The sequence below is a fragment of the Ruditapes philippinarum genome, unplaced genomic scaffold (genome assembly GCF_026571515.1).
Source record: "Ruditapes philippinarum isolate M1 unplaced genomic scaffold, ASM2657151v2 ctg2450_1_1_1_1, whole genome shotgun sequence".
Taxonomy (NCBI): Eukaryota; Metazoa; Mollusca; class Bivalvia; order Venerida; family Veneridae; genus Ruditapes; species Ruditapes philippinarum.
In genome coordinates, this window is record NW_026854496.1 from 154,687 (window position 1) to 178,938 (window position 24,252).

The following is a 24,252-nucleotide window of genomic DNA, read 5'->3' on the forward strand; positions in this document are numbered from 1 at the left end:
GGCATAAATATGTTAGACCCATTAAAGGCCCATTATGTCCCAGAAATGCTTTTATTTCTCAAATCTTCTTATTTTTGATATGCTTTTATAGTTTCCAAACAATAACTCCAATTACCTGGGCTGTCTATTTCTTCTGATGCATTTTAACAATAAATACATTAATTTTATAGTGACAGAGTAATTTGTATGGAAGTCAAAATACTACTTTGTTTACATTTTGCTGCTATTATGAGAAATTATTTCACATTTAGCAATACTTTCTTCAGGTAATAAGCGTCAAACATGCTCTAAAATCATTATTTAAACGTAATAAAACTCGAGATATTTCAAATGGAGGAAATAATTTTTATCTTTTCTGAGGCATCATGCGCCTTTAAGGATGTGTGGCATAGAAGAATAAGATCTGCAGTTCTAAGGTTAATCTGATCTTGTACAGCTAAAAAGAATTTTTCATACAAGTGATGGTTCAGTCTGATAAATTACTGGTGGATTATAAAATAACTTGGCAGTTCAAAGGTCAAGGTCACAGTAGTCTTCCAAACTCACAATATAAATGTGGATAAAAAATCTGGCCTGGCCCATGATTTTGTCATTAAGACAATGTTAAGTGTGCAAGATTGGGGTCAAGATCACATCTGTATGTCAAAAGTCAAGATAGTGAATAGATGGCTGTGCAAAACTTTGTTACACATGGGTGGATTTGAAATATATTGAAAATGTACAATTCACCATTTTTAGTTTTTGTCTGTATCACAGGAATGGAAATTGCTGGCCTCATTATGATGCATGTATGGTTACTGCTTGTAACAATACTGTTATACAGGAATGGTAACTACTTGTCAACCTGACTGTAACCAACTGTGTCAAAATGACTTGTAACAATGGGGTCGGTAACTACTGTGTCAACATGACTGTAACACAGTGACTGTAACTACTGTGTCAACATGACTGTGACACAGGGACGGTTACTACTGTATCAACATGACTGTGACACAGGGACGGTAACTACTGTATCAACATGACTGTAACACAGTGACTGTAACTACTGTGTCAACATGACTGTAACACAGTGACTGTAACTACTGTGTCAACATGACTGTGACACGGGGATGGTAACTAACTGTATCAACATGACTGTGACACAGGGACGGTAACTACTGTGTCCAACATGACTGATGACACAGTGACTGTAACTACTGTGTCAACATGACTGTGACAACAGGGTCGGTAACTACTGTTCAAACATGACTGTAACACAGTGACCTGTAAACTCCTGTATCACAATGACTGTGGACACAGGGAGCGGTAACTACTGTGTCAAACATGACTGTGACAGCAGGGAACGGGTTCAAACATACTGTGTGAACCTAACTACTGTGTCAAAATAATTTGTGAACAGGGATGTAAAAAAAGAAAACTGACTGTGTCAACCATGACGAATGACACAGGATGTAACTACTGGTGTCACAACATGATTGTAACACAGGGTCGAAAACTACTGTGTCAACATGACTGTGAACACAGGGACGGTAACTACTGTGTCAACATGACGATGAAGCAGGGAATAGTAACTACTGTGTCAACATGATTGTACACAGGGTCGGTAACAAACTGTGTAACATGACTGTGACACAGGGACGGTAACTACCTGTGTACCAACATGACTGTAACACAGTGACTAACTACTGTGTCAAATAATTGTGACACAGGATGGAACTACTGTGTCAACATGACGATGACACAGGGATGGTAACTATGTGTCAAACATGAATTGTAACACAGGGTCGGTAACTACTGTGTCAACATGACTGTGACACAGGGACGGTAACTACTGTGTCAACATGAACTGTGAACACATGGGACGGTTATTACTGTGTCAACATGAGTGTAATCCCAAGGACGAGTAACTACTCTATCACATGTCTTGTGAACAGAGGGTGTAACTACTGTGTCAACATGATTGTGACACAGGGACGGTAATAACTGTGGTCAACATGAGTGTAATCCAAGGACAGTAACTACTCTGTCAACATGACTGTGACACAGGGATGGTAACTACTGTGTCTACATGATTTACAGTGACACAGGCACGGTAACTACTGTGTCTACATGATTAACAGTGACACAGGGAGGGTAACAACTGTGTCAACATGACTGTGACAAAGGGATGGTAACTTCTGTGTCTACATGACTCTGACACAGTGACGGTAACTTCTGTGTCTAAGACTTGACACGGGGGACAGAAATTTTCTTTTGTCAACATGACGTAACAGGGCGGTTCTACTGTGTAAAACATGACTGTAACAAGTGCAGTTATACTGTGAAAACATGATGTAAACATGGCGGTAATACTGTTCAACATGATTTACACGGGGCAGAAAAAAACTGTGTCAACATGACTGTAACACAGGGATGGTAATGGCTGTTGTTTCATGTGCCAACAATGGTTGTCAGACAGGTATTGTTGTGCCACAATGTGTTTCATGATGCCACAATGGTTGCCAGACAGGTATTGGTTGTTTCATGTGCCACAATGGTTGTCACAGGTATTGTTGTTTCAGGTATTGTTGTTTCATGTGCACAATGGTTGTCAGGTATTGTTGTTTCATGTGCCACAATGGTTGTCAGACAGGTATTGTTGTTCATGTGCCACAATGGTTGCCAGACAGGTATTGTTGTTTCATGAGCCACAATGGTTGTCAGGCAGGTATTGTTGTTTCATGAGCCACAATGGTTGTCAGCAGGAATTGTTGTTTCATGTGCCACAATGGTTGTCAGACAGGTATTGTTGTTTCATGTGCCACAATGGTTGTCATGCAGGTGTTGTTGTTTCATGTGCCACAATGGTTGTCAGACACGTATTGTTGTTTCATGTGCCACAATGGTTGTCAGGCAGGAATTGTTGTTTCATGTGCCACAATGGTTGTCAGGACAGGTATTGCTGTTTCATGTGCCACAATGGTTGTCAGGCAGGTATTGTTGTTTCATTAGCCACAATGGTTGTCAGGCAGGTATTGTTGTTTCATGTGCCACAATGGTTGTCAGGCAGGTATTGTTGTTTCATGTGTCACAGTGGTTGTCATGTAGGTATTGTTGTTTCATGTGCCACCAATGGTTGTCATGCAGGTATTGTTGTTTCATGTGTCACAGTGGTTGTCATGTAGGTATTGTTGTTTCATGTCTCACAATGGTTGTCATGCCAGGTATGTTGTTTCATGTCTCACAATGGTTGTCATGCAGGTATGTTGTTTCATGTGCCACAATGGTTGTCATGCATGTATGGTTGTTTCATGTGTCACAGTGGTTGTCATGCAGGTATTGTTGTTTTATGTTCACAGTGGTTGTCATGCAGGTATGTTGTTTTCATGTGCACAATGTTGTCAGGCAGGTATGTTGTTTCATGTGCCACAATGGTTGTCATGCAGGTATTGTTGTTTCATGTGCCACAATGGTTGTCATGTAGGTATGTTGTTTCATGTGCCACAATGGTTGTCATGCAGGTATGTTGTTTCATGTGCCACAATGGTTGTCATGCAGGTATTGTTGTTTTATGTGTCACAGTGGTTGTCATGCAGGTATTGTTGTTTATGTGCCACAATGGTTGTCATGCAGGTATGTTGTTTCATGTGCCACAATGGTTGTCATGCAGGTATTGTTGTTTTCATGTGTCACAGTGGTTGTCATGCAGGTATGTTGTTTCATGTGCCACAATGGTTGTCAGACAGGTATTGTTGTTTTATGTGCCACAATGGTTGTCATGCAGGTATTGTTGTTTTATGTGCCACAATGGTTGTCATGCAGGTATTCTTGTTTCATATGTCACAATGATTGTCATGCAGGTATTGTTGTTTCATGTGCCACAATGGTTGTCATGAAGGTATTGTTGTTTCATGTGTCACAATGGTTGTCATGCAGGTATTGTTGTTTTATGTGTCACAGTGTTGTCATGAAGGTATTGTTGTTTCATGTGTCACAGTGGTTGTCATGAAGGTATTGTTGTTTCATGTGCCACAATGGTTGTCATGCAGATATGTTGTTTCATGTGTCATAGTGGTTGTCATGCAGATATGTTGTTTCATGTGCCACAATGGTTGCCAGACAGGTATTGTTGTTTCATGTGCCACAATGATTGTCATGTAGGTATTGTTGTTTCATGTGCCACAATGGTTGTCATGCAGGTATTGTTGTTTCATGTGCCACAATGGTTGTCATGCAGGTATTGTTGTTTCATGTGCCACAATGGTTGTCATGCAGGTATTGTTGTTTTATGTGCCACAATGGTTGTCATGCAGGTATTGTTTGTTTCATGTGCCACAATGGTTGTCATGCAAGTATTGTTGTTTCATGTGCCACAATGATTGTCATGTAGGTATTGTTGTTTCATGTGCCACAATGGTTGTCATGCAGGTATTGTTGTTTCATGTGCCACAATGGTTGTCATGCAGGTATTGTTGTTTCATGTGCCACAATGGTTGTCATGCAGGTATTGTTGTTTCATGTGCCACAATGGTTGTTATGCAGGTATTGTTGTTTCATGTGCCACAATGGTTGTCAGGCAGGTATTGTTGTTTCATGTGCCACAATGGTTGTCATGCAGGTATTGTTGTTTCATGTGCCACAATGGTTGTCATGCAGGTATTGTTGTTTCATGTGTCACAATGATAGTTATGCAGGTATTTTTGTTTCTTGTGTCACAATGGTTGTCATGTAGGTATTGTTGTTTCATGTACCACAATGGTTGGCATGCAGGTTGGTTGTCATGCAGGTATGTTGTTTCATGTGTCACAATGGTTGTCATGTAGGTATTGTTGTTTTATGTGCCACAATAGTTGGCATGCAGGTTGTTTGTCATGCAGGTATGTTGTTTCATGTGCCACAATGGTTGTCAGACAGGTATTGTTGTTTCATGTGCCACAATGGTTGTCAGGCAGGTATTGTTGTTTCATGTGCCACAATGGTTGTCAGGCAGGTATTGTTGTTTCATGTGCCACAATGGTTGTCATGCAGGTATTGTTGTTTCATGTGCCATGTTTGTCATGCAGGTATGTTGTTTCATGTGCCACAATGGTTGTCAGACAGGTATTGTTGTTTCATGTGTCACAATGGTTGTCATGCAGGTTTGCTCTTTGATGTGCCACATGGTTGTCATATATGCATGCTTTCTGATGTGCCACATTGGTTGTCTTACATACCTATCTGTATGTACAAATTTAAAATTAAACTGTTTCTGATGAGGCTGAATTCCTTTGGTTTAATTCCACAGATGAATCACTGATAAACGTTGATAAATACCGGTATGTACGGAACTACAATTACTCATGGAGAATGACAAAAATAACAAACAAAATTAACATAAAAGACACTGATTATTATGATACATTTAAGATGAAAACCTTTAATGACTAAATCCATAAATGACGTCTAGTATTAAAAATCACTTAAACTTGTTTATTATCCACTTAGAACCTGCCATTTGCTGCTTTAATAATATTGTAAGCCTTTACGCCAAATAACTTTCCCGCCAAAAGTCAAAGTTATCGCGGTATCATTGTGTGTTCTCTCTATGAAAGGGTAATATGGGTGTAATCTATCACATGAAACTGAGATGCCATCTTTCTGAGTTTCTGGGTCACGTGCTGTACACGTGTTCGTCTGTCCGTACTTTCTTTTAATGACGGCATCTACTTTGTTTGGAACAAACAACTCTTCATCTTCAAACATCATTTTCTGTAACGGAAAAATATCAGTTCTCGGAAATGCAGTTCTATGAGTGACAACACCATCCGAATGTTTGACATGTGTAGAATTATCCACGAAAAAGAGAATATGAATATACGGGAACATTGCACGCGCTGTTAATTTTGATACAGATTTATTTTGCCTTGTCAAATCACTGTATAATTTCCATAATGTTTTATCACCTTTTACATGGTGTAGACTATATCCTGGAATCTGGCTAAGAATGGTGTCTGCCTTTGTCGTCTGCCGCTGATCCATCCATATATCTACATCATCATCCCATGGAATTAAACCAGCATGCCTGTATGCACCGAGTAATGAACCACCATATAACATATAAGTTAAATTGTTTCTTTCACATGCATATTTCAACACCTTTAAAGTGTCTTTGAGAATCGAAAATTCTTTTTGTGTTAGTGTCTGTCGAAAGACGATAAGAGATTTGTCCGTGGTATTTGATAATAGGCTTCTTGAATTCCAGTTTGGTAGTTTCCCTGCCCTTTCAAAAAGGTCTTCACTTCCAACAGTTTCTGTCACATAGCCTCTTGTATTAAAAGTTATGTTCGTTTTAATGAAATTAAACCAAGTCAGCAGTAATATCAAGTAACCCGCTGAGATGACAACGATATAGATATACATTCGTAATATGTATCTCATTCTTCAGTCATTGTCTTGTAGTTCTTCCGGATTAATGTCACATCAAGTAAGTGTAGTCTTAAGATTACTAAACTGTTTGAAAACACAATTCAATTAAAATTCCTCCAATAATAATAACAATGAAACACACGTTAGTGTCACGATGGGATTTTTTTAACATATTTAAACACTATAGACGTCCTGCTCATGTGGGTGCATACAATCTGAGTTCAATCTGATCAACTTTCTATTTTAGACAACCGCGAATTTTCAAAAAAACTTGCGCAAAAATCCCAAATATGGGCACATTATGCAACAGAAAATTTTTTTTTCTTTTCTATAAAATGGAAAGGGTTTTTTTAAAAATGCTGAAATTTAATGTTCATATAAACTTTATTTTTAAAAATGTTTATCCGCAAAAGGAAATAGAGCTGTATGAATATAGCTTTAAAATAGCAAAATTTATTTGATAAAAGGGACTTATTAAATTAGAGAATTAGAAACTCTTATCTTGTTAAATTTTTAATTTGCAAAAAAACTTTTCATGTTAAAAAAATTTTTAAACATAAAAGTTTCTTTTTCTTGCGTCTTTACATTAATATAAATATTTGAAAATTTTTAAAATTTAAATTTAAATTCAAAAATTTCATCAATCATTTGATCGGGATTAAGTACAAACATTAATCGATATATTTTTGCTCGATATTTCAGCCGAATGGTTTTGCAATCATTATCGCTTATTTGATCAGGATAGAAAATGGCGACAAGTGGGTGTTTAACTCGTTCAAAACAATATTTATCAGGCCGAAATATTGCTTGTGTTCCGTGTAGGAGTAGGAATAAGAGGGGGAAGACGAATAGAGGTGTTAAATATTGTGTGGACTGCCAAGAGTTTTTGTGTACTGTGTGCGTGAATAAACACAACAGTGTTTCTGTTTTCGCTGGACATTCTTTACTTGATAGGTCAAAATTTAGAACATTAGGCGGATCAAAAGACGGACATTCTGCGTCTTTGCGAACAAAGAGACACAAGTTACATTCCACGAAAGTATTAGACACAGGTCAAAGGTATGTTAAAGTTCCTATTATTGTTTATTAATTTATGATCGATCTTCGTTTATATTAATCTGGAGTTCCTTCCCTTTATACTACTTTCCGTAGTAAACCAGATGTCTGATAAACCTGCCTTAAAAATTTTTTTCGTGGGATGTTTTTTTGAGACTTTCGTGGGTAAAAAGCATGTACTTTAAAAAACGTACAGCAAAAAAATAAAAATTTAAATATGTATCAAAATAATGACACTTTTAGAAAAATAGAATTTCCCCTTTTATTTTTCAAATTTTTAGTTTTCTAAAAATAGTGAGCAATTAAAACTTTCAAAAAAGACGGGGTTGTACACAAAATTTTAATTTTTTCATTTTTTTTACATGTCCATAAAAACCTACCACAAAGGTTTTTTTTATCCCCCCCCTTTATCCATGGTGAAATTAAAGCACTAAAAAGGGTTCGTCACTGGGCTCTTAGGGGCGTCCATCCCCGGGGAGTGGTTTTGACCCTGGTTTTTTTTATTTATAAACCCCCCCTGTTAGCCAATTTTATCTTTCCTGTTTCCGGGCCATATGACCTAAAAATTTTGTTGGTGCGCCCTTAAAACATACAAAAAAAATTTCATTATTGTTTAATGTTTTTAAAATCTGTGATGCTGTAAATAGAAAAGAAATTCTAAAAATTATGGCTATGAAAATACAAAATAACAGTGATATTCTATTCTTTTTAGGAGGAAACAAGTTCATATCACATAGAAGATATTCTTAATAATAATAATAATAATAATAATAATAATAATAATGTAGATTAAGTTTTTACATACTTTTTTATTAGGAGACGCTCAGACAAGCGCCAAAGGGAAAAGCTAGTAGAACCAAGAACCAAGTTATATACATTTGAACATGTAGGCACACACAACATAAATCTACCTATAAACATAGATATCACTCAGGTATGGATGTTATGCATACTCGATTCTGGCGACATACTTCTTGCTGACCGTTATTACAAAATTTTGAAACTTCTAGATGGCAGAACATACTGTATTAAAGACAAAGTTAAGATTCCCCATATACCTACATCAGTATGTAAAGGTCGGACACATGAGGCAATAGTCGCTTTAGAAAATGAAGGCATACAATTCGTATCTACGAAGAAGAATCTTGTTCTTACCAATATATTAAGGATGGATCATATTTGCTTGGGCGTCTGTATGATTTCTTCGAATATTTTTGTCACTGACGGTATAAACAGAAATATTTTTAAGTATGACTTAAAAGGAAAACTACTAAAGATAATTTCTGGAGAAACAATATTTGGATGGAACCGATTTTTAGTTGCCAGTGACGATGGAAAAGCTCTGTTTGTAACTGATAAGAACGAAGGATTGGTAAAAATGGATCTTGAAGGCAATGTCATCTGGAAACTACCAGAAAACGGTTTTAGAGGAGCGCTCGACTTATGCAAAGACGGATTTGAAAATATTTTCGTTGCTTGTCATGATTCGAATAATGTAGTTCAAGTAACATATGATGGGGAGTGTCTAGGTGAGGTGGTGAAAGGTACGCATGGAACTAAAATAGCGGGGATTTGTTTCGACAGAAATACATCAAAACTTGTAGTTGGAGAAATGGATGGGAGCAGGATACATGTTTATTCTGTGAAGGAAGAAAAATGACACTCGTAGGAGAACTACACACCTCGTTTTTGTTCTACAGAAGGTGATATAAAATGACAAAACAACTGTGATATGAAATGACAAAAAACTGTGATATATTTTAATGACAAGAAAATGATAAGAAATAATTTGTATAGAGGTACATAAGCAATGTTCAGTAGTGGCACTGTGCCTTTTGGTCTAGAAAGAAAGCTATCACTGTCAATCTGTCGAAGAACGTCTCTGTTTTCATTGCAGAAAGTCATTAGCAAATGAAAGTCACTACTACTATTATAAAAGTCATAATTATTTGGTTTTATAGGTTAAGGTCAACAAGTAAATGAAGAAATAAACATTTTTTTCTGACACAGTAAATGTTGCTTTCTACGGATTATATTTATCCAAGCGCTAAAAAGCTTAATAATGCTTAATAAGATTTGAAACAGAGGGAATAAGATTTGAAACAGAGGGAAACTTGTTTAATTTTATAAGAACGTGTTTACTTTATCAAGATTTAGTTAATACTTCTTTTAAAGCATTGTAAACATGTGTCTGTAATGGTTTTAATGCCAGTCGGTATGACATTTGCTTGTGCAGAGGTAATTAAAAATCTGGAAAAATCTAGAAAACATACACCATTTGGCAGATTAGACATTGACTGTATTAATTTTGATAGTATGGTTTGTATAGAAGGTAATTTTCAAACCTTGTGTTTTTAAAAATTTAGGCGACAATGAAACCAATGACAATTTATATATTATGTTTGCTAAGTCACTGTATAAACATGTACATATAATAATATTGCTATATGCTGTAATATTAGATGTAGCTTTTTTTGCAAGTATTGTTTAGAATTTTATAACCTTTTTATAAATCATAATGACTGACTATGTATTTTATAAATGACTTTGTGTTTTAATCACAACAGTTTACTCATTTATTGATTCTCTAACAAGCATATCTTAATACACATATCAGAACACACGACTAAATATGTGACTTTACAAACTAAATATTAGTTGGTTCCAGATGAAATATGTTTACGGCTTTTAACATATTTGAAGCAGTAATTTTGTGCATAAGGCCATTAATCTTTAGAAGTTGATTCATGGAAATTGTCGTTAATAATAAATATCGTCCTAAATATCATTTTCACACTTACTATGAAACGTTTCTTTTTTGATAAATGAAAACATATCAATAAATAATTAAAATAACATATATCATGCTCTAGCTTACATTTCCACTTTTAAAATCTTTATAATTAGTTTAAATGTACTTATTCTCTATAAAAAAAATACCTGATATGTAACCATTGTTTATTCTTGCAATAAAATAATCTGTAATATGTTTGTAAATTTGTATAATGTATGCAATGTATTTATTTATACGAACTGGATGATAAAATATTTTAATAGAAAAAAAAAATCATTTTAAACTGATTTTGTAGGAAAAATATCTTTTAGTTCACCTGAAAATAATATGCTCAAAGAGAAGCGTTGTGATGGTAATGTCTGTCGTTCTTCGTTATCCACGAGTTCATTTCTTTGAACAATATCCCCTCCTAAATGATAAGGTGGATTTTGACCAAACTATGGAGGTATGCTGCTTAGGGGCCTTCTACGGTAGTTACAAATTGTGCAAGGTTGATGCATTACTTTGGCACAAAAACTAAAGATAAAACATTTAAATTGTTATTTTTCTCAAACATTACAATACCCAAATTTTATACATTTAGCATGTAGCATTATAGCATTGTGGTTCTTTACAACGATTGTGTTATTCATGCCCCTTTAGTTATCATTGCCCCGGCTCTAGCAGACCTTTGCAAATATTTTATAAACCATACAGCTGCTGTGATAAATAACAAACTCAATTAGATCGAACTTCTTACTCCCACATTGAAAAATAGTGGTTTTTATTGCGATGGCATCCGACAAAATCAAACTTTGTATGGATCGTGCAGTTCGTGCGACGTCAGTTCCATAATATTTTAAAATGCATTTATTTTACAGTGTCTTACTACATGTACTTAAAACCAGCATTGATCCTTACTACTCACCTTCATGTCTCAATTGAAATGTCAGCTATGTCCAGAATAGCTGTATCATCTTTATATCTTTATCAAGTTTGCAAAGTTGAAAAACCATCAGTAGATATAATCGATTATATTTTCATATCAGATGATAGCTTTGAGTTGTAGGGAACAAAAGAAAACCGTTCATACTCCACTTCATTTTGCATAATTTATTGGCCTGTACACGTCAGAAAGTACCATACCATCGGGCACCGGTTTACCTATCTTGCTACGCGCCTGAAATTTTTTAAATACGGATGGCTGAACAACCAGTATCGTTTATTTTATCTTGCTTTAACACAGTAACTGTGTCAGAGAAAATGGCGACAGATGGGCGATTAACTCGTTCAAAACAATATTTATCAGACATAAATATTGCTTGTGTTCCGTGTAGGAGTAGGATAAAGAGGGGAAAGACGAATAGAGGTGTTAAATATTGTATGGACTGCCAAGAGTTTTTGTGTACTGTATGCGTGAATAAACACAACAGTGTTTCTGTTTTCGCTGGACATTCTTTACTTGATAGGTCAAAATTTAGAACATTAGGCGGATCAAAAGACGAACACACTGCGTCTTTGCGAACAAAGAGACACAATTTACATTCAACGAAGGTATTGGACGGAGATCAAAAGTATGTTTAAGTTCCTATTATTGTTCATTAATTTACGAAGATATGCACTCCTTAAGATGTATCTGGTGATGATTTAAACGTACATTTTCTGTTGGTGTAAAAAGCCTGTACTTTTCAAGAATCGTACAAAAAAAAGTAACGCAATATTTATATAAAATAATGTCAACTTTTTAGTATAATAGGTCACGAAAAGGATGAAATGACAGACGGCGGCGTTGGTACAACACTACAATTTATCATGTCTATATTAGCCTTCCACTAAGGATATTCGCATGCCACTGTTTATCCTTGCGTGCTCGTAAGAGACGACTAAATGGGTTCAAATTTCTCGACTCTATAGATGCATGTCCTAGCCAAGCACGTGAGGTGGTTTTGATCCAAGGTGTTGCTTTAAGTTTGTATATTAGCCAAATCATCATCCCTGTTTCGGCGCCATATGACCTACATTGTGTTGGTGCACCATAAAACCAAACTAAACCAAACCATTCATTGAATTAATTGTTAAAGATCTGTGATGCTGTAAATAGTAGGGAAATTCTAAAACTTATGGCAATGAAGACACAAATGTCCCAAAATAACAGTCATATTCTATTCTTTTTAGGAGTTATATTAATATTAAGTTCATATCACATATAAAATATTCTTTATAATAATAATGCATGTAGATTAGATTTTTATATACTTTTTAATTAGGAGACGTTCAGACAAGCGCCAAAGGGATAAGCCAGTAGAACCAAGAACCAAGTTATATACATTTGAACATGTAGGCACATACAACATATTTCTACCTAAAAAGAAAGAAATCAGTCAGGTATGGTCATTATGCATACTTGATTCTTGTGACATACTTATTGCTGACCGTTATAACAATAATTTGAAACTTCTAGATGGCAAAACATACCGAATTAAAGAAAAAGTTGAGCTTTCTGATACACCTAATTCTGTTTGTAAAGGTCGGACACATGAGGCAATAGTCGCTTTAGAAAATGAAGGCATACAATTCGTATCTACGAAGAAGAATCTTGTTCTTACCAATATATTAAGGATGGATCATATTTGCTTGGGTGTTTGTATGATTTCTTCGAATATATATGTCACTGACGGTAAAAACAGAAATATTTTTAAGTATGACTTGGAAGGAAAGCTACTAAAGACAATTTCTGGAGAAACAATATTTGGGTGGAACCAATTTTTAGTAGCCAGTGACGATGGAAAAGCTCTGTTTGTAACTGATAGGGACGAAGGATTGGTAAAAATGGATCTTGAAGGCAATGTCATCTGGAAACTACCAGAAAATGCTTTTGGAGAAGCATTCAACTTATGCACAGACGGATTTGAAAATATTTTCGTTGCTTGTAATGATTCTTGTAATGTAGTTCAAGTAACATATGATGGAGAGTGTCTAGGAAGGGTGGTGAAAGACAAGTTTAGGACTGATGCCACGGGGATTTGTTTCGACAGAAATACATCGAAACTTGTTGTTGGAGAAATGGATGGGAGCAGGATACATGTTTATTCGGTGAGGTAGGAAAATGACAATCGTAGAAGAACTTCACAGCTCGTGTTTGGTTAAATAATATAAAATTAACAAAATTTGGTAAGAAATACAAACGTGCATTAGCACAGTTCAGAAGTGGTATTGCACCTATTGTACTAGAGTAATAATGTTATTATTGTCACCCTCTCGAGGAACGTCTCTGTTTCCATTGGCAGATAAAAAGCACTTCTTCACTGTCCTATTAATAATTGATTATGATTTGATTCTACAATCATAGCTGAACAAGTAAATGAAAATCTTTCTGACACCGAGACAGATTCTGTCGATTTAAATTAACAGTTTTCTAGATAGAATAAAAAAGAAGATTAAATTTATATGAAACATCTAAACAATATTTGATGATAAGATTTATTTCCTACATTTTTTGTGTACATGTATATGTTTTTGCTTGTACGGATACGCTTAATGTCAACTTGAAACAACCAGAAAACATATATAATTTGGCATTTTAAACATTGCAGTATAAAAGTGGTATGCGAAAGGTACTTATCAAACATTTTTAAATGTGTTTTCGAAAATTCAAGCGTCAATTAAACCAACGTTCTTTTTAGGCAAAACTAAAATTTGCTTATTCCCTGCACAAATATGTACAGACAGTCACATGAATATTGCTATGTTTGTGTTGAAGATTGAATACCGTGAAACCGGTCCTTGGGGATGAGAGAGATGTTGCAATTTCCATTGTCATCATCAACAGACTCAATTAAACCAAGTCTTAACTTTCATATACTTCCGTTGTTTTATTTGCTTTCGAGGGATCATTCATTTTCCAAAGTTTAATATGAGATGTATTATTTTGTTGTAAGTAATTAGAATTTCATAATTGTCACGGTTCAGAACTGTTCACTATTTAGGGGAGAAAATGTGTAAGCGGCCGGATAGCTCAGTCGGTAGAGCCGCGGAACGTTGTTCCGAGGGTCCCGGGTTCGAGTCCCGGTCAGGCTGCACAATTTTCTCAACCAACAACGTGGGGCCATGACTGGATATAGTTCAGAGTTTAATTTACATTACTCTGTAACTCTGTGAAATTCGAGGTATAGCAGGGGAGTATGTCACGGTTCAGAACTGTTCACTATTTAGGGCTGATGCACAATTTTCTCACCTTGTGACATAATCTTTCATAAATCATAACGAATGGCAACAATACGTTATGAATGTTTTAAAGTTTTAAACACCAATGGCAGAAATATATGTTAACACGTTACTGTAACTCTACCAAATATAAGTCACAACACATGAATGGTTATGTGACTTAATTGTAACTTAATGGATGATATTAGATGATGAATGTTTAAGGATTTTGTTTACGTATTTGTATTACATTTAAAAAATGATAGAATCAATTTTTAAATTATTGTAGGCTGGTGCCTAATTATTTGAAACTAAGGCATTCAGGCTAAAAGTATTGAACATCGAATATTACATAAATCATCTTTTGTCTGCTGTAAAAATCCACGATTAATTATATTTATTTTCAGCATTGTATTATGCTTAATGCAAAATAAGCTATTAGTATTAGTTAATTTGTGAGTTAATATTTGGATGTTAATACATGAAAAATTTGTACTAATAATAAATATTGTTTTTTAAGTTTTGTGTGAAAGTTTAATTTTAGCTCACCTGTCAGAGCATAAAATGCTCCGAAGGAAACTTTTGCTATGGCAATATGTCTGTCTTTCGTCATTGTCCACGATTTCTTTGAACCATATCTCCTCCTAATCACAAGATGGATTTTGACAAATTCTACAGGAATGGTCACAAGAGCCCCTATACAAAAGTTATATAATAGTTTGATACCTTAGTTGGTAACTTAAGATAAACATATAAAATGTATTTTCTTCTCAAAATCTACAATACCCAAATTTTAGACATTTGTTATGTAGCATCACCACCTTGTGGTTCTTTAAAAAAAGCTTGGTAAATCGTGCACATTGGGTAAAAAATGGCCCAGCTTTAGCAGACCTCCAGAAATATTTCATAAATCATGCAACTGCTGTGAAAAATGAGACACTCAATTTGATCTAACTTTTATCCTGCATCGAAAAATTGTGACTTTTATTGCGATGGATCACAGCTAAGCAATTTCGGGTCTCAATGGCTACAACGTTTTCTTCTTACCTAAGATTAACGACTCGGTCAGTCAGTTTACAGTGACCACAAATGGCATCACTCTTGAGGGTCAGATGTTCAATATTAAGGAGAAAATCACTTTAATTCCACATATATAACATATGAAATAAAAAATTAGATGTAAGCATACAGGAATGTACAATAATATACACAAGGAGTATAAGTGAAAGAAAAGTCATACAGGGTAATCATTTGATAGAATGGTAAATATTGGAAACCTTAATGAAACTAAAAATTTGAAAAATGTTGTAGACTCGGTTTGATTGAGCCTGACCATGAACATTAAGATGTAAATCTGTATTATAAAACCGGCTATCTACTACGTATGTGCTTAGATTCTAAAACGAAAAATCAGAATAATTTGATGTGCATTTATGAGAGAAGTGTAGAAGAAATATGATACAAACGATCATCTTTTAAAGGCACATTTACCTAAAAAATCATTCTGGAGAAAGGGGGCAAATATGTTGTTTTATAATGTTTAGCAAATTGGTTGAAAACATGTTTAATGCTTATCATCTGAAGGCAAAAGCGCTTAATATGAAATAACTTATAAGTAGTAAAAAGAAAGCAATATACTTTCAATAGTTGTACTAATTAATTGCCAAAAACACAGATGAATAAACTGATGGGTTAAACTTATGATCAATGAGTGACTTTTTGAAACTGTAACACACACAAAAACACATAAAGGTGCGCGCGTGCGCGCACACGCACGAACGCACACACAAAAATTAAAAATAGCATTTCAGAAATTAAAAATAGTTGTATTTTAAGACCTAATTAGCCTTTAAGACATTTTAATACTTGACAATTTTACAATTTATAAAAATAAGTATAAATTTGACTGATTTTCATTTTCTAATTTATTACAAAAGAAATCACAGTTTTTGTTCAACACCACAACAATACTCGTTTATCTGTTAGTTTTATTTAAGCAGATGATCTGTATCTTGCTAGTCTTTAATGAGTGAAAATAGGATATACAAAATTGTCAATGTCAGGATATTGCATCAATCAAACATTTATCATTTAAAAGAATTTGACTTAAATGGTCCATTCTGATATTACATACAGTCTACATTTGAGAACAAATTGTATTTCTTCTATTTATTGATTCTAAGTAGTTACAATAACGTTTAATTTCTGGTGCCTCTTCGACTCAGTTATGATGGGAACATTTCTGTCTGAGTTTTCAATTTCACCTTGTTCGCCACGTTGTGGTCTATTTCCTGTCGAGATAGTTTTTGTTTGTTTGGGCTCATACCGTTTTAGCCGTTTTCAAACATGAATTTAAGTAGCTGGTTATATAATACAACTATCTGTAAATAGACATTGACTGAATCTTCAGCCTTGAACATACGTTTAGTTCTCAAATAATAAAGAAAGAAGTAGATAAACAAAATATGAAAAAAGAACAAAAGAATAAAAAAAATGCATTTCTTATTTTTATATTGAAATTGTTTTCACTAGAAATTTTACATTATTTGTACACATACGTAACTGTACAACAATTCAAAGGGTAGCAAAAATCGTCATAACATTTAATCTGTAAATTTCGTAAGAGTTATGCTCAATCTAAATTTTTAGAATGAAAACAAATAAGCATTTTGACCGTTCCACATTATTTTTTTCAAGAGCTATTACATATGTATATCACATGGAATTACCTCCAATTCGATACTATTCTAGTATTTTTAGTATAGAAAGTATGATATTTTTTCATCGAAACTGTTTAAGCATTTGGTGTTCTACTATTTATTTAGCAGATCATTTATTTTGCTTCTCTCCCTGTAGTTGGGTTGATGTTGATTGACCACTTTATATAATTTTAACGTTTACTCCGTTTTAGAAAATTTAAGAAATCAGAGCAAAGACCAAAAAGTCAATGCGACGTTCATAGAACGCAGCCCCCGACACAATCCAGTCACACCAGCAGAGCACCCAGAAGGCACCGAGAGAACAAAAGGGCGGTGAAAAGAGGGGAAGGACATAAATTAATTTAAATGTATATATTCATGGCTATTTCGAAGGTATCCGCCTACATTAAAACGCATACTAGTGAATAAACTAGTCCAAGTTACCGTGTACTTGATACGCCGTGTTTATAATGGGAAGTATGAAGTTATTAAAGGGAAGTCACTAAAGTAGGAAAGAAAAGAAAATGGCGACTGGAGGACGTTTAACCCATTCAAAGATTAATGATTCAGATGAAGTTATTGACTATGCTTGTTCTCCATGTACGAAGAGAAACAAGACGAATGATGCTGTTAGATTTTGTGTGGAATGCCAGGAATTCTTGTGTTCTCTATGTGTGGATAACCATAACAGTTTTTCTGCTCTTACAGGACACATCTTACTAGATAAATCACAGTTTGGATCTCTGGGGGGATCAACTGCACCGAACGTTCTTCCGTTGCCGACAGAGAGATGTAAGGTTCATTTAACGAAATTAGTGGACATGTACTGCGCAAACCACGACGCTGTTGGCTGTTCTATATGTTTAAATATCGACCACAGGTATGTTAAAATTTAAGTTTTTATACCCCAATACTCTGTTATCAATGTGCATTTTGCAACACCGAAATGATACATCTACCCGTTCGTAACTATGAATTTGTTATTAATATGCTACATATGCCTTGATTCTAACTTTATTGCTCTATTTTTAACTTTAATGATTCTAAAAATATCAAAATATTTGTTTACAGTGAGAAATAAAATTTGCAGTTTCCATGAGATAACTGTGACCTAACGGTTTAATGTTTCACTTGACACAGATATAAACACCCATATTATCACTCCTGTTCACATGTTTATAGCCAGAAGAATAGCAATTTCAGTTATAAACTAGATTATGTTCTTTTTTGTCTCTTTTCATGTAAATAATATTTTATAATCTATTGTGCAGCAATGGATTTCAGGATAAAAAATATCACCAAGGGCAGAGGAATTGATAACCCGCAACAATTTAACGGATGTGCTTAAAATTTAAGTAAATATTTACAAAATAAAACGTTGCTGCGGTTTAAAATAACAGCAGAATTAACATTGCAAATACAGTAAAAACTCTCAATTAAGGCCACCATCGGGACAGGACCAAAGTGGTCTATAAATTGCGGGGTGGTCTTTATTGTGAATGTTCTTATCATTGCTTACACACCTTTTGACCATGGTCTTTTTTAGTCATTTTGTTTCAACAGACAATATGTATCTTAACCTACAAATACAATAAAAAAGTATGTTATAATTTAACATTTGATGGGAAGGAAGAAATTTAAAATCAAATTTTATTTGGTCTGATTTCAATATTAATTATTATATGATCCATCAAATAAAAAAACAATTATTCACCTAATCAATGTGCTTAATGCATTATTCAACCACTCTAAATGTTACTTTCTTACCTTATTTCATACAATATCCCAATGATATAAGGCGTTTTTTGACACCTTGTGAAATCAAGTGTCATGCCTTATAGCAATCAAGCAGATCTAGGTAGGTGTTGACTTTAAATCAGTGGTTTTAATAGTGGGGTCAAATAAAGAACAAAACAAAGAATTGGGACTGAATCTGGTGGTCTTAAAAGTGGATAAGCGAGGTGGTCTTAATTCTGGATCATGTAACCATTGAAATAAAGTACAGAAAGAAAATTCCGTACTTTTAAAAAATGGTCTTAATAGCGGTGCGGTCTTAATTCCGTGGTGGTCTAAGTAGGGATTCTACTGTACTTGACTTAAATGTTCTTTCGTGGGACAAGACATGTATCAATCATCTAATTCCATATAAATGTATGAGCTTGTGCTTTTTTTCAAAAAATTGTTGAATGATTATTTATCAAATTATTTCTTTTGTCAAACTTCTCCTGTTTGTTTTGAATGTCAATATCTTAATCACAGATACTTGTATCAGATTGGTCAAAAACGTCAATTTGGTCATAAAAAACCAATGTTAAGTGGATTTTTAAAAAATATATTTCACTTTTATTTTTTTTAGTATAAAGACTGATACTAGCACCTGTGTACTAAATCAATATGCAGGTCTTTTGTTAGCTTCAAAACGATAGAAATATCCAATTCAAGTTAGCTAAAGCATTTACAAATCAGACAATGATAAAAAATTATACTGTTATCTTTCTATAAAAAGGATAAACTAGCTAAATATTAAACGTCGGATGTAGCCATTTATATAAACAATATATTCACCGCAATGTTAAAGGTGTCCGCTTACAATATAAGTCATTATTGAAACTTGATTCGCGTGTTTCTTAACAACATTTTCTGGCGAGCTTCTGGTGAAAATATGTTGTCTGTTGTACACCTCTACTAACAATTTGTTTGAACGACATATGTTCCGAAACCATTTTGTGAATTCACATCGATACTTTAAATTTGGCAATTCTAAGGAATTATACTGGCAATTGTTAAGAAATTAGGGCCAAAAATATAATACGCATGCCAAATTTAGAATAGTTTCTTTCATTTGACCAAGGTGACGCAGACAGTAACTATCTATATTTATGAGACTGATATGACTATTTTTTCTAGTTTGTACTTTTGTGAAAATGACATTGAATTAAGTATTTTTATTTTAATGAAAAATAAGTGTTGTCATCTATTCTTTCAGGAGTTGTCAAGATGTACACTACGTACCTACATATGTACAGGGACTGAAGCCATCTTTCCAGACGTCGAGTTTAAAAAGTCAAGTTAATGCCACTATTGTGAAGTTGGAAAGTCTCCTGAAACGGTACAAGGATACCAGGGGTGAATTTGACACGAAGCGAGTTTCTTCCCTGAAAGATATCCAAGAATTCAGAAAAGAAATCAACAAAACATTAGATCGATTAGAGCAAGCATCAATACAGAATATTAACAAGCAGTATAAAGATTTAGATCTAACGTGCGAAAATGAAATGGCAGATATTCAAAGAATGCTTGGTGAATTGAAAAGAAGTAAAATGTCGCTAGAATCATCTGTGACGAATGTATCGCAGCAGTTTGTAGTTGATAGAAAATGCAAATGTGATGTTGTAGATTCGGGAAGTCTTCTAGAACGATCCATGATTCATAGATCAAAGTTTATTCCATTTAAAGGAAACACAGATTTTTTCGTTTATATAAATACATTTCATTCCCTAGATCAGAGTGTGCAACAAACTGCTCAGAAAATCAAGCCAAAGAAAACATTGTATGAATTAAAAAGTGCAGACACATTTGATATAAGACTACCAACAAATGAGGGACCATGTGAGATTCGATCAATGTGTATACTTGATTCTGGTGATATTCTAGTAACAGACAATAGTAACAAAGCATTAAAACTGATAGATGGTGAATCGTATAACGTTAAAGACTCAATTAAGGTTCCAAATGGACCGTCAGGAGTATGTAAAGGTCGGATTCATGAGGCAGTAGTGTGTTTAGAACGTACAGGAATACAATTCGTATCTACTAAAGAGAAACTTGTACTTACCCAGACATTAAGTATGAATCATATTTGTTTGGGCGTTTGTATGATTTCGTCTTGTTTATATGTCACTGACGGCCAAAATAGAAATATATTTAAGTACGACTTTAACGGAAAACTTTTGAAAAAGATATCTGGTGATACAATCTTTTCATGGAATCGATATTTAGCTGACAGTTACGATGGGAAGTCTCTATATGTCACTGACCGTGACAATGGACTGTTAAAACTTGATCTTGAAGGCAATGTTATTTGGAAACAGCCGGCAAATATTTTTGAATCAGCATATGGTGTATGTACTGACGGACTTGATGTTGTTTTTGTTACTGGCTATAATTCAAATAATGTTGTTCAAGTTGCTTCTGATGGTACGTGTCTTGGAGAGGTGATTTCAAAAAACAGGTGTGTCATTCACGCATCGGCAGTTTGTTTTGACCGACTGAAGTCAAAGCTTATTGTTGCAGGGGAAGATACAGGAATAATTCACGTCTACTCTTTAGAATGAAATAAGTAGAAACACTTAAAACGTTTGTGTGTTAAGCAAATGTCTTTTAGAATTTATTGACCAAGTGAAAATATCTTAAGTTTAATTGGATTTTTAAATTAACGTTGTAGAGTAATTGAAACAGTCGAAATAAAAACCTTAAAAGTGTTTTGCCTCCCTGAGGCGTTTGCTCAATCAATACTTTTATCAAGGTAAAGGACTATCCATTTAACTTAAGTTTAAGAATATTACAGGTTGGTGCCTATTTGAAACTTATATATGCAGGCGCAAAATACCGGTATATAATATTGAACATAATATTTTATAAATTATCTTTTGTCTACTTTGAAAATCCATGTTTAATCTCCAAACATTGTATAATACAATATATATTTGTTATACGCATTGTTTTATGCTTAATGCAAAAGAAACTATTCGTATAAGTAAATTTGTGAGATAGTATTTGGATGATGATACGTGAAAATTGTCACTTATTATAGATACTGTTTTTAAGTTTTGTGTCAAAGTATTAATTTGAGCCAACAAGTATTAATTTTAGCCCACCTGAGCACAAAATCCGAAGGAAACTTTTGCTATGGCAATATGTCTGTCTTTCGCCATTGTCCACGATGTCGCCTCCTAGATCACAAGGTGGATTTTGACAAATTCTACAGAAATTGTCACAAGAGATCTAGACCCTTTACAAAAGTTATAAAAATTGTTTGATACTTTAGTTGGTAACTGAACTAAAGATAAACATATTAAATGTAATTTCTTCTCCAAATCTACGATAACCAAATTTTAGTAATGTATCATCATCAGGTTCTTTAAAATGCTAGGTAATTCGTGCACTTTCGGCCAAAATTGCCCAAGCTCTAGCAGACCTTTAGAAATATTTCATAAATCGTGCAGCTGCTGTGAAAAATGAGAAACTCAATTTGATCTAACTCCTTTTATTCTGTGACTTTCATTGGATCATGGAACACAGATGAGCTATTTCGGGTCTCAATGGCTACAACGTTTTCTTTTTACATACGATTAACGGCTCGGTCAGTCACATAACGCATCACTCTTGAGTGTCACAGGTTCAATATTAAGAAGATTAAGCCACGACTTTTTTACTCTTAAATAGATTTGCTTCATACATGGGTATGAATATCTGAACAAGCACATCAACCTTATCACCATAAATAGCCTGTCAGACCAAATGACCAAGTTATAAAGGTATTGTGTTGTCTCTGGGTGAATTATTATATGCAATTGTGGCCAAATTGTTTAGGATATAGAATCAAAATATGATTATGCGCAGTAGAAACATACAAGTTCCTATATAAGTCTTTAAAGTGAAAACGCTTTCAGTGTTTATAAAGAGCATACGAGTTATTGATATTTGGTGACATCATATGCGAATATATAACGAAACAGATAAGCCAAAGTTATGAACTTACAAACACCTCCATTAAAGTCATTATCTGTAATAAACAATCCATCCGTTAATACGTTATTCCACGTATATAACATATGAAATAAGCATACATGAATGCACCAAGACGAGGAAGAGTCATACAGGGTTACCATTTGAAAGAATGATCAAAAATGGAAACCTTAAAGAAAGTCGAAAACTGTAAATTTGAAAATGTTGTTGACTCGGTTTGATTGACATCAAGATGTATAGTCTGTTTATACAAAAACCGGCTAACTACGTATGTCCACAGAGTTTAGAATATGTTGGAGTGCATTTATGAGAAATATGATATAAACGATCATGTCTTAAGGCACATAAGCCTTCAGAAATGATAAAAAACAACATTCCGTTGAAAGGGGGCAAACATGTGTTTTATAATGTTTGACAAATACAATAAGAATATGTAAGATTGCTTATCATCTGAAGAAAGAAAACAACGCTAAATATGAAATAATTTATAGTAGTAAAATGAAAGCAATTACTTACTAACAATTACTGTACTTAATGCCAAAATGCAGAAGAAATAACTGATGGGTAAGCTTTATGGTCAATGAGTAATTCTTTGCAAAAATAGCATTTTAAAAGTAAAAAAAGTTGTTTTTTAAGACCTAATTAGCCTTTAAGTCATTTTAATACTTTACAATTTTACAATTTATAAAAATAATTATAAATTGGATTGATTTTCATTTTCTAATTTATTACAAAAAACATTCTTTGTAAAATACCACAACAATATTGTTATGTATGCAACTTATTACATGTATATAATTTATATATGACCAGTTGGTATTTCCAATATTATCATTGTTCTATTTTTAGAACATTAACTACATGTATGTACTAGAACTTTCTTAACTGTTGTAGAAAACTCATGCATTATATTTAGATAGAAACTTCTGGAATGTTCTTTATTGTTGAAGTTGCTAGATTATGATTACTTGAGAACATAATAGACCTTTCTGGAATTTTCTTAGTTAATATATATAAATTGACATTTTTCATTACCTTTACCTTTTAAGTCATCAGTGATGTTTTAAGTCATCAGTTACTTTTTAAGTCATCAATATATTTGGAGTATTATTCAAATTGGATATTAAGTGAATTATTGGAGCTTGGATTTTAAAATAAATTATTCTTGTGGATTTTATTGTGGGAATTTATTCTAAAGTGTTCTTGGATTTAACTTGGATTTAACTGTGTTATTCAAAAAGGATCATTCCAGGATCAGACTAGACATTTAAGATTTTCACTTTTATTTGGACTTCAGGTATTTGTAAACGTAATTTGTTATTTTATTTTTCTTTAATAATTTTTCTGTAATAAATTTGTTATATTGTTACAAGTTTGTTGCTGGCTTTT

The 24,252-nt window shown here is 33.8% G+C and overlaps 4 protein-coding genes across 4 annotated transcripts; 3 read left to right on the forward strand and 1 right to left on the reverse strand.

The window, feature by feature from the left end:
• Nucleotides 1-5,231: 5,231 nt before the first annotated feature.
• LOC132740277 (uncharacterized protein RP689-like) lies at nucleotides 5,232-6,604 on the reverse strand. Its single transcript, XM_060728156.1, has one exon. The coding sequence runs from the start codon at nucleotides 6,394-6,396 to the stop codon at nucleotides 5,482-5,484; it is 915 nt and encodes a 304-aa protein (XP_060584139.1). The 5' UTR covers nucleotides 6,397-6,604; the 3' UTR covers nucleotides 5,232-5,481.
• On the forward strand, nucleotides 6,423-10,433 carry LOC132740276 (uncharacterized). Its single transcript, XM_060728155.1, has 3 exons — nucleotides 6,423-6,442; nucleotides 7,087-7,443; nucleotides 8,257-10,433. The coding sequence occupies exons 2-3, from the start codon at nucleotides 7,133-7,135 to the stop codon at nucleotides 9,098-9,100; spliced, it is 1,155 nt and encodes a 384-aa protein (XP_060584138.1). The 5' UTR covers nucleotides 6,423-6,442; nucleotides 7,087-7,132; the 3' UTR covers nucleotides 9,101-10,433.
• A 930-nt stretch (nucleotides 10,434-11,363) lies between these two features.
• Nucleotides 11,364-14,917, forward strand: LOC132740275 (uncharacterized). The gene is made up of 2 exons (XM_060728154.1): nucleotides 11,364-11,787; nucleotides 12,481-14,917. Exons 1-2 carry the CDS (start codon nucleotides 11,414-11,416, stop codon nucleotides 13,313-13,315), a joined length of 1,209 nt encoding a protein of 402 aa, XP_060584137.1. The 5' UTR covers nucleotides 11,364-11,413; the 3' UTR covers nucleotides 13,316-14,917.
• A 2,715-nt stretch (nucleotides 14,918-17,632) lies between these two features.
• LOC132740269 (uncharacterized) lies at nucleotides 17,633-21,770 on the forward strand. Its single transcript, XM_060728131.1, has 2 exons — nucleotides 17,633-17,995; nucleotides 20,102-21,770. Exons 1-2 carry the CDS (start codon nucleotides 17,640-17,642, stop codon nucleotides 21,447-21,449), a joined length of 1,704 nt encoding a protein of 567 aa, XP_060584114.1. The 5' UTR covers nucleotides 17,633-17,639; the 3' UTR covers nucleotides 21,450-21,770.
• The last annotated feature ends 2,482 nt before the right edge of the window (nucleotides 21,771-24,252 follow it).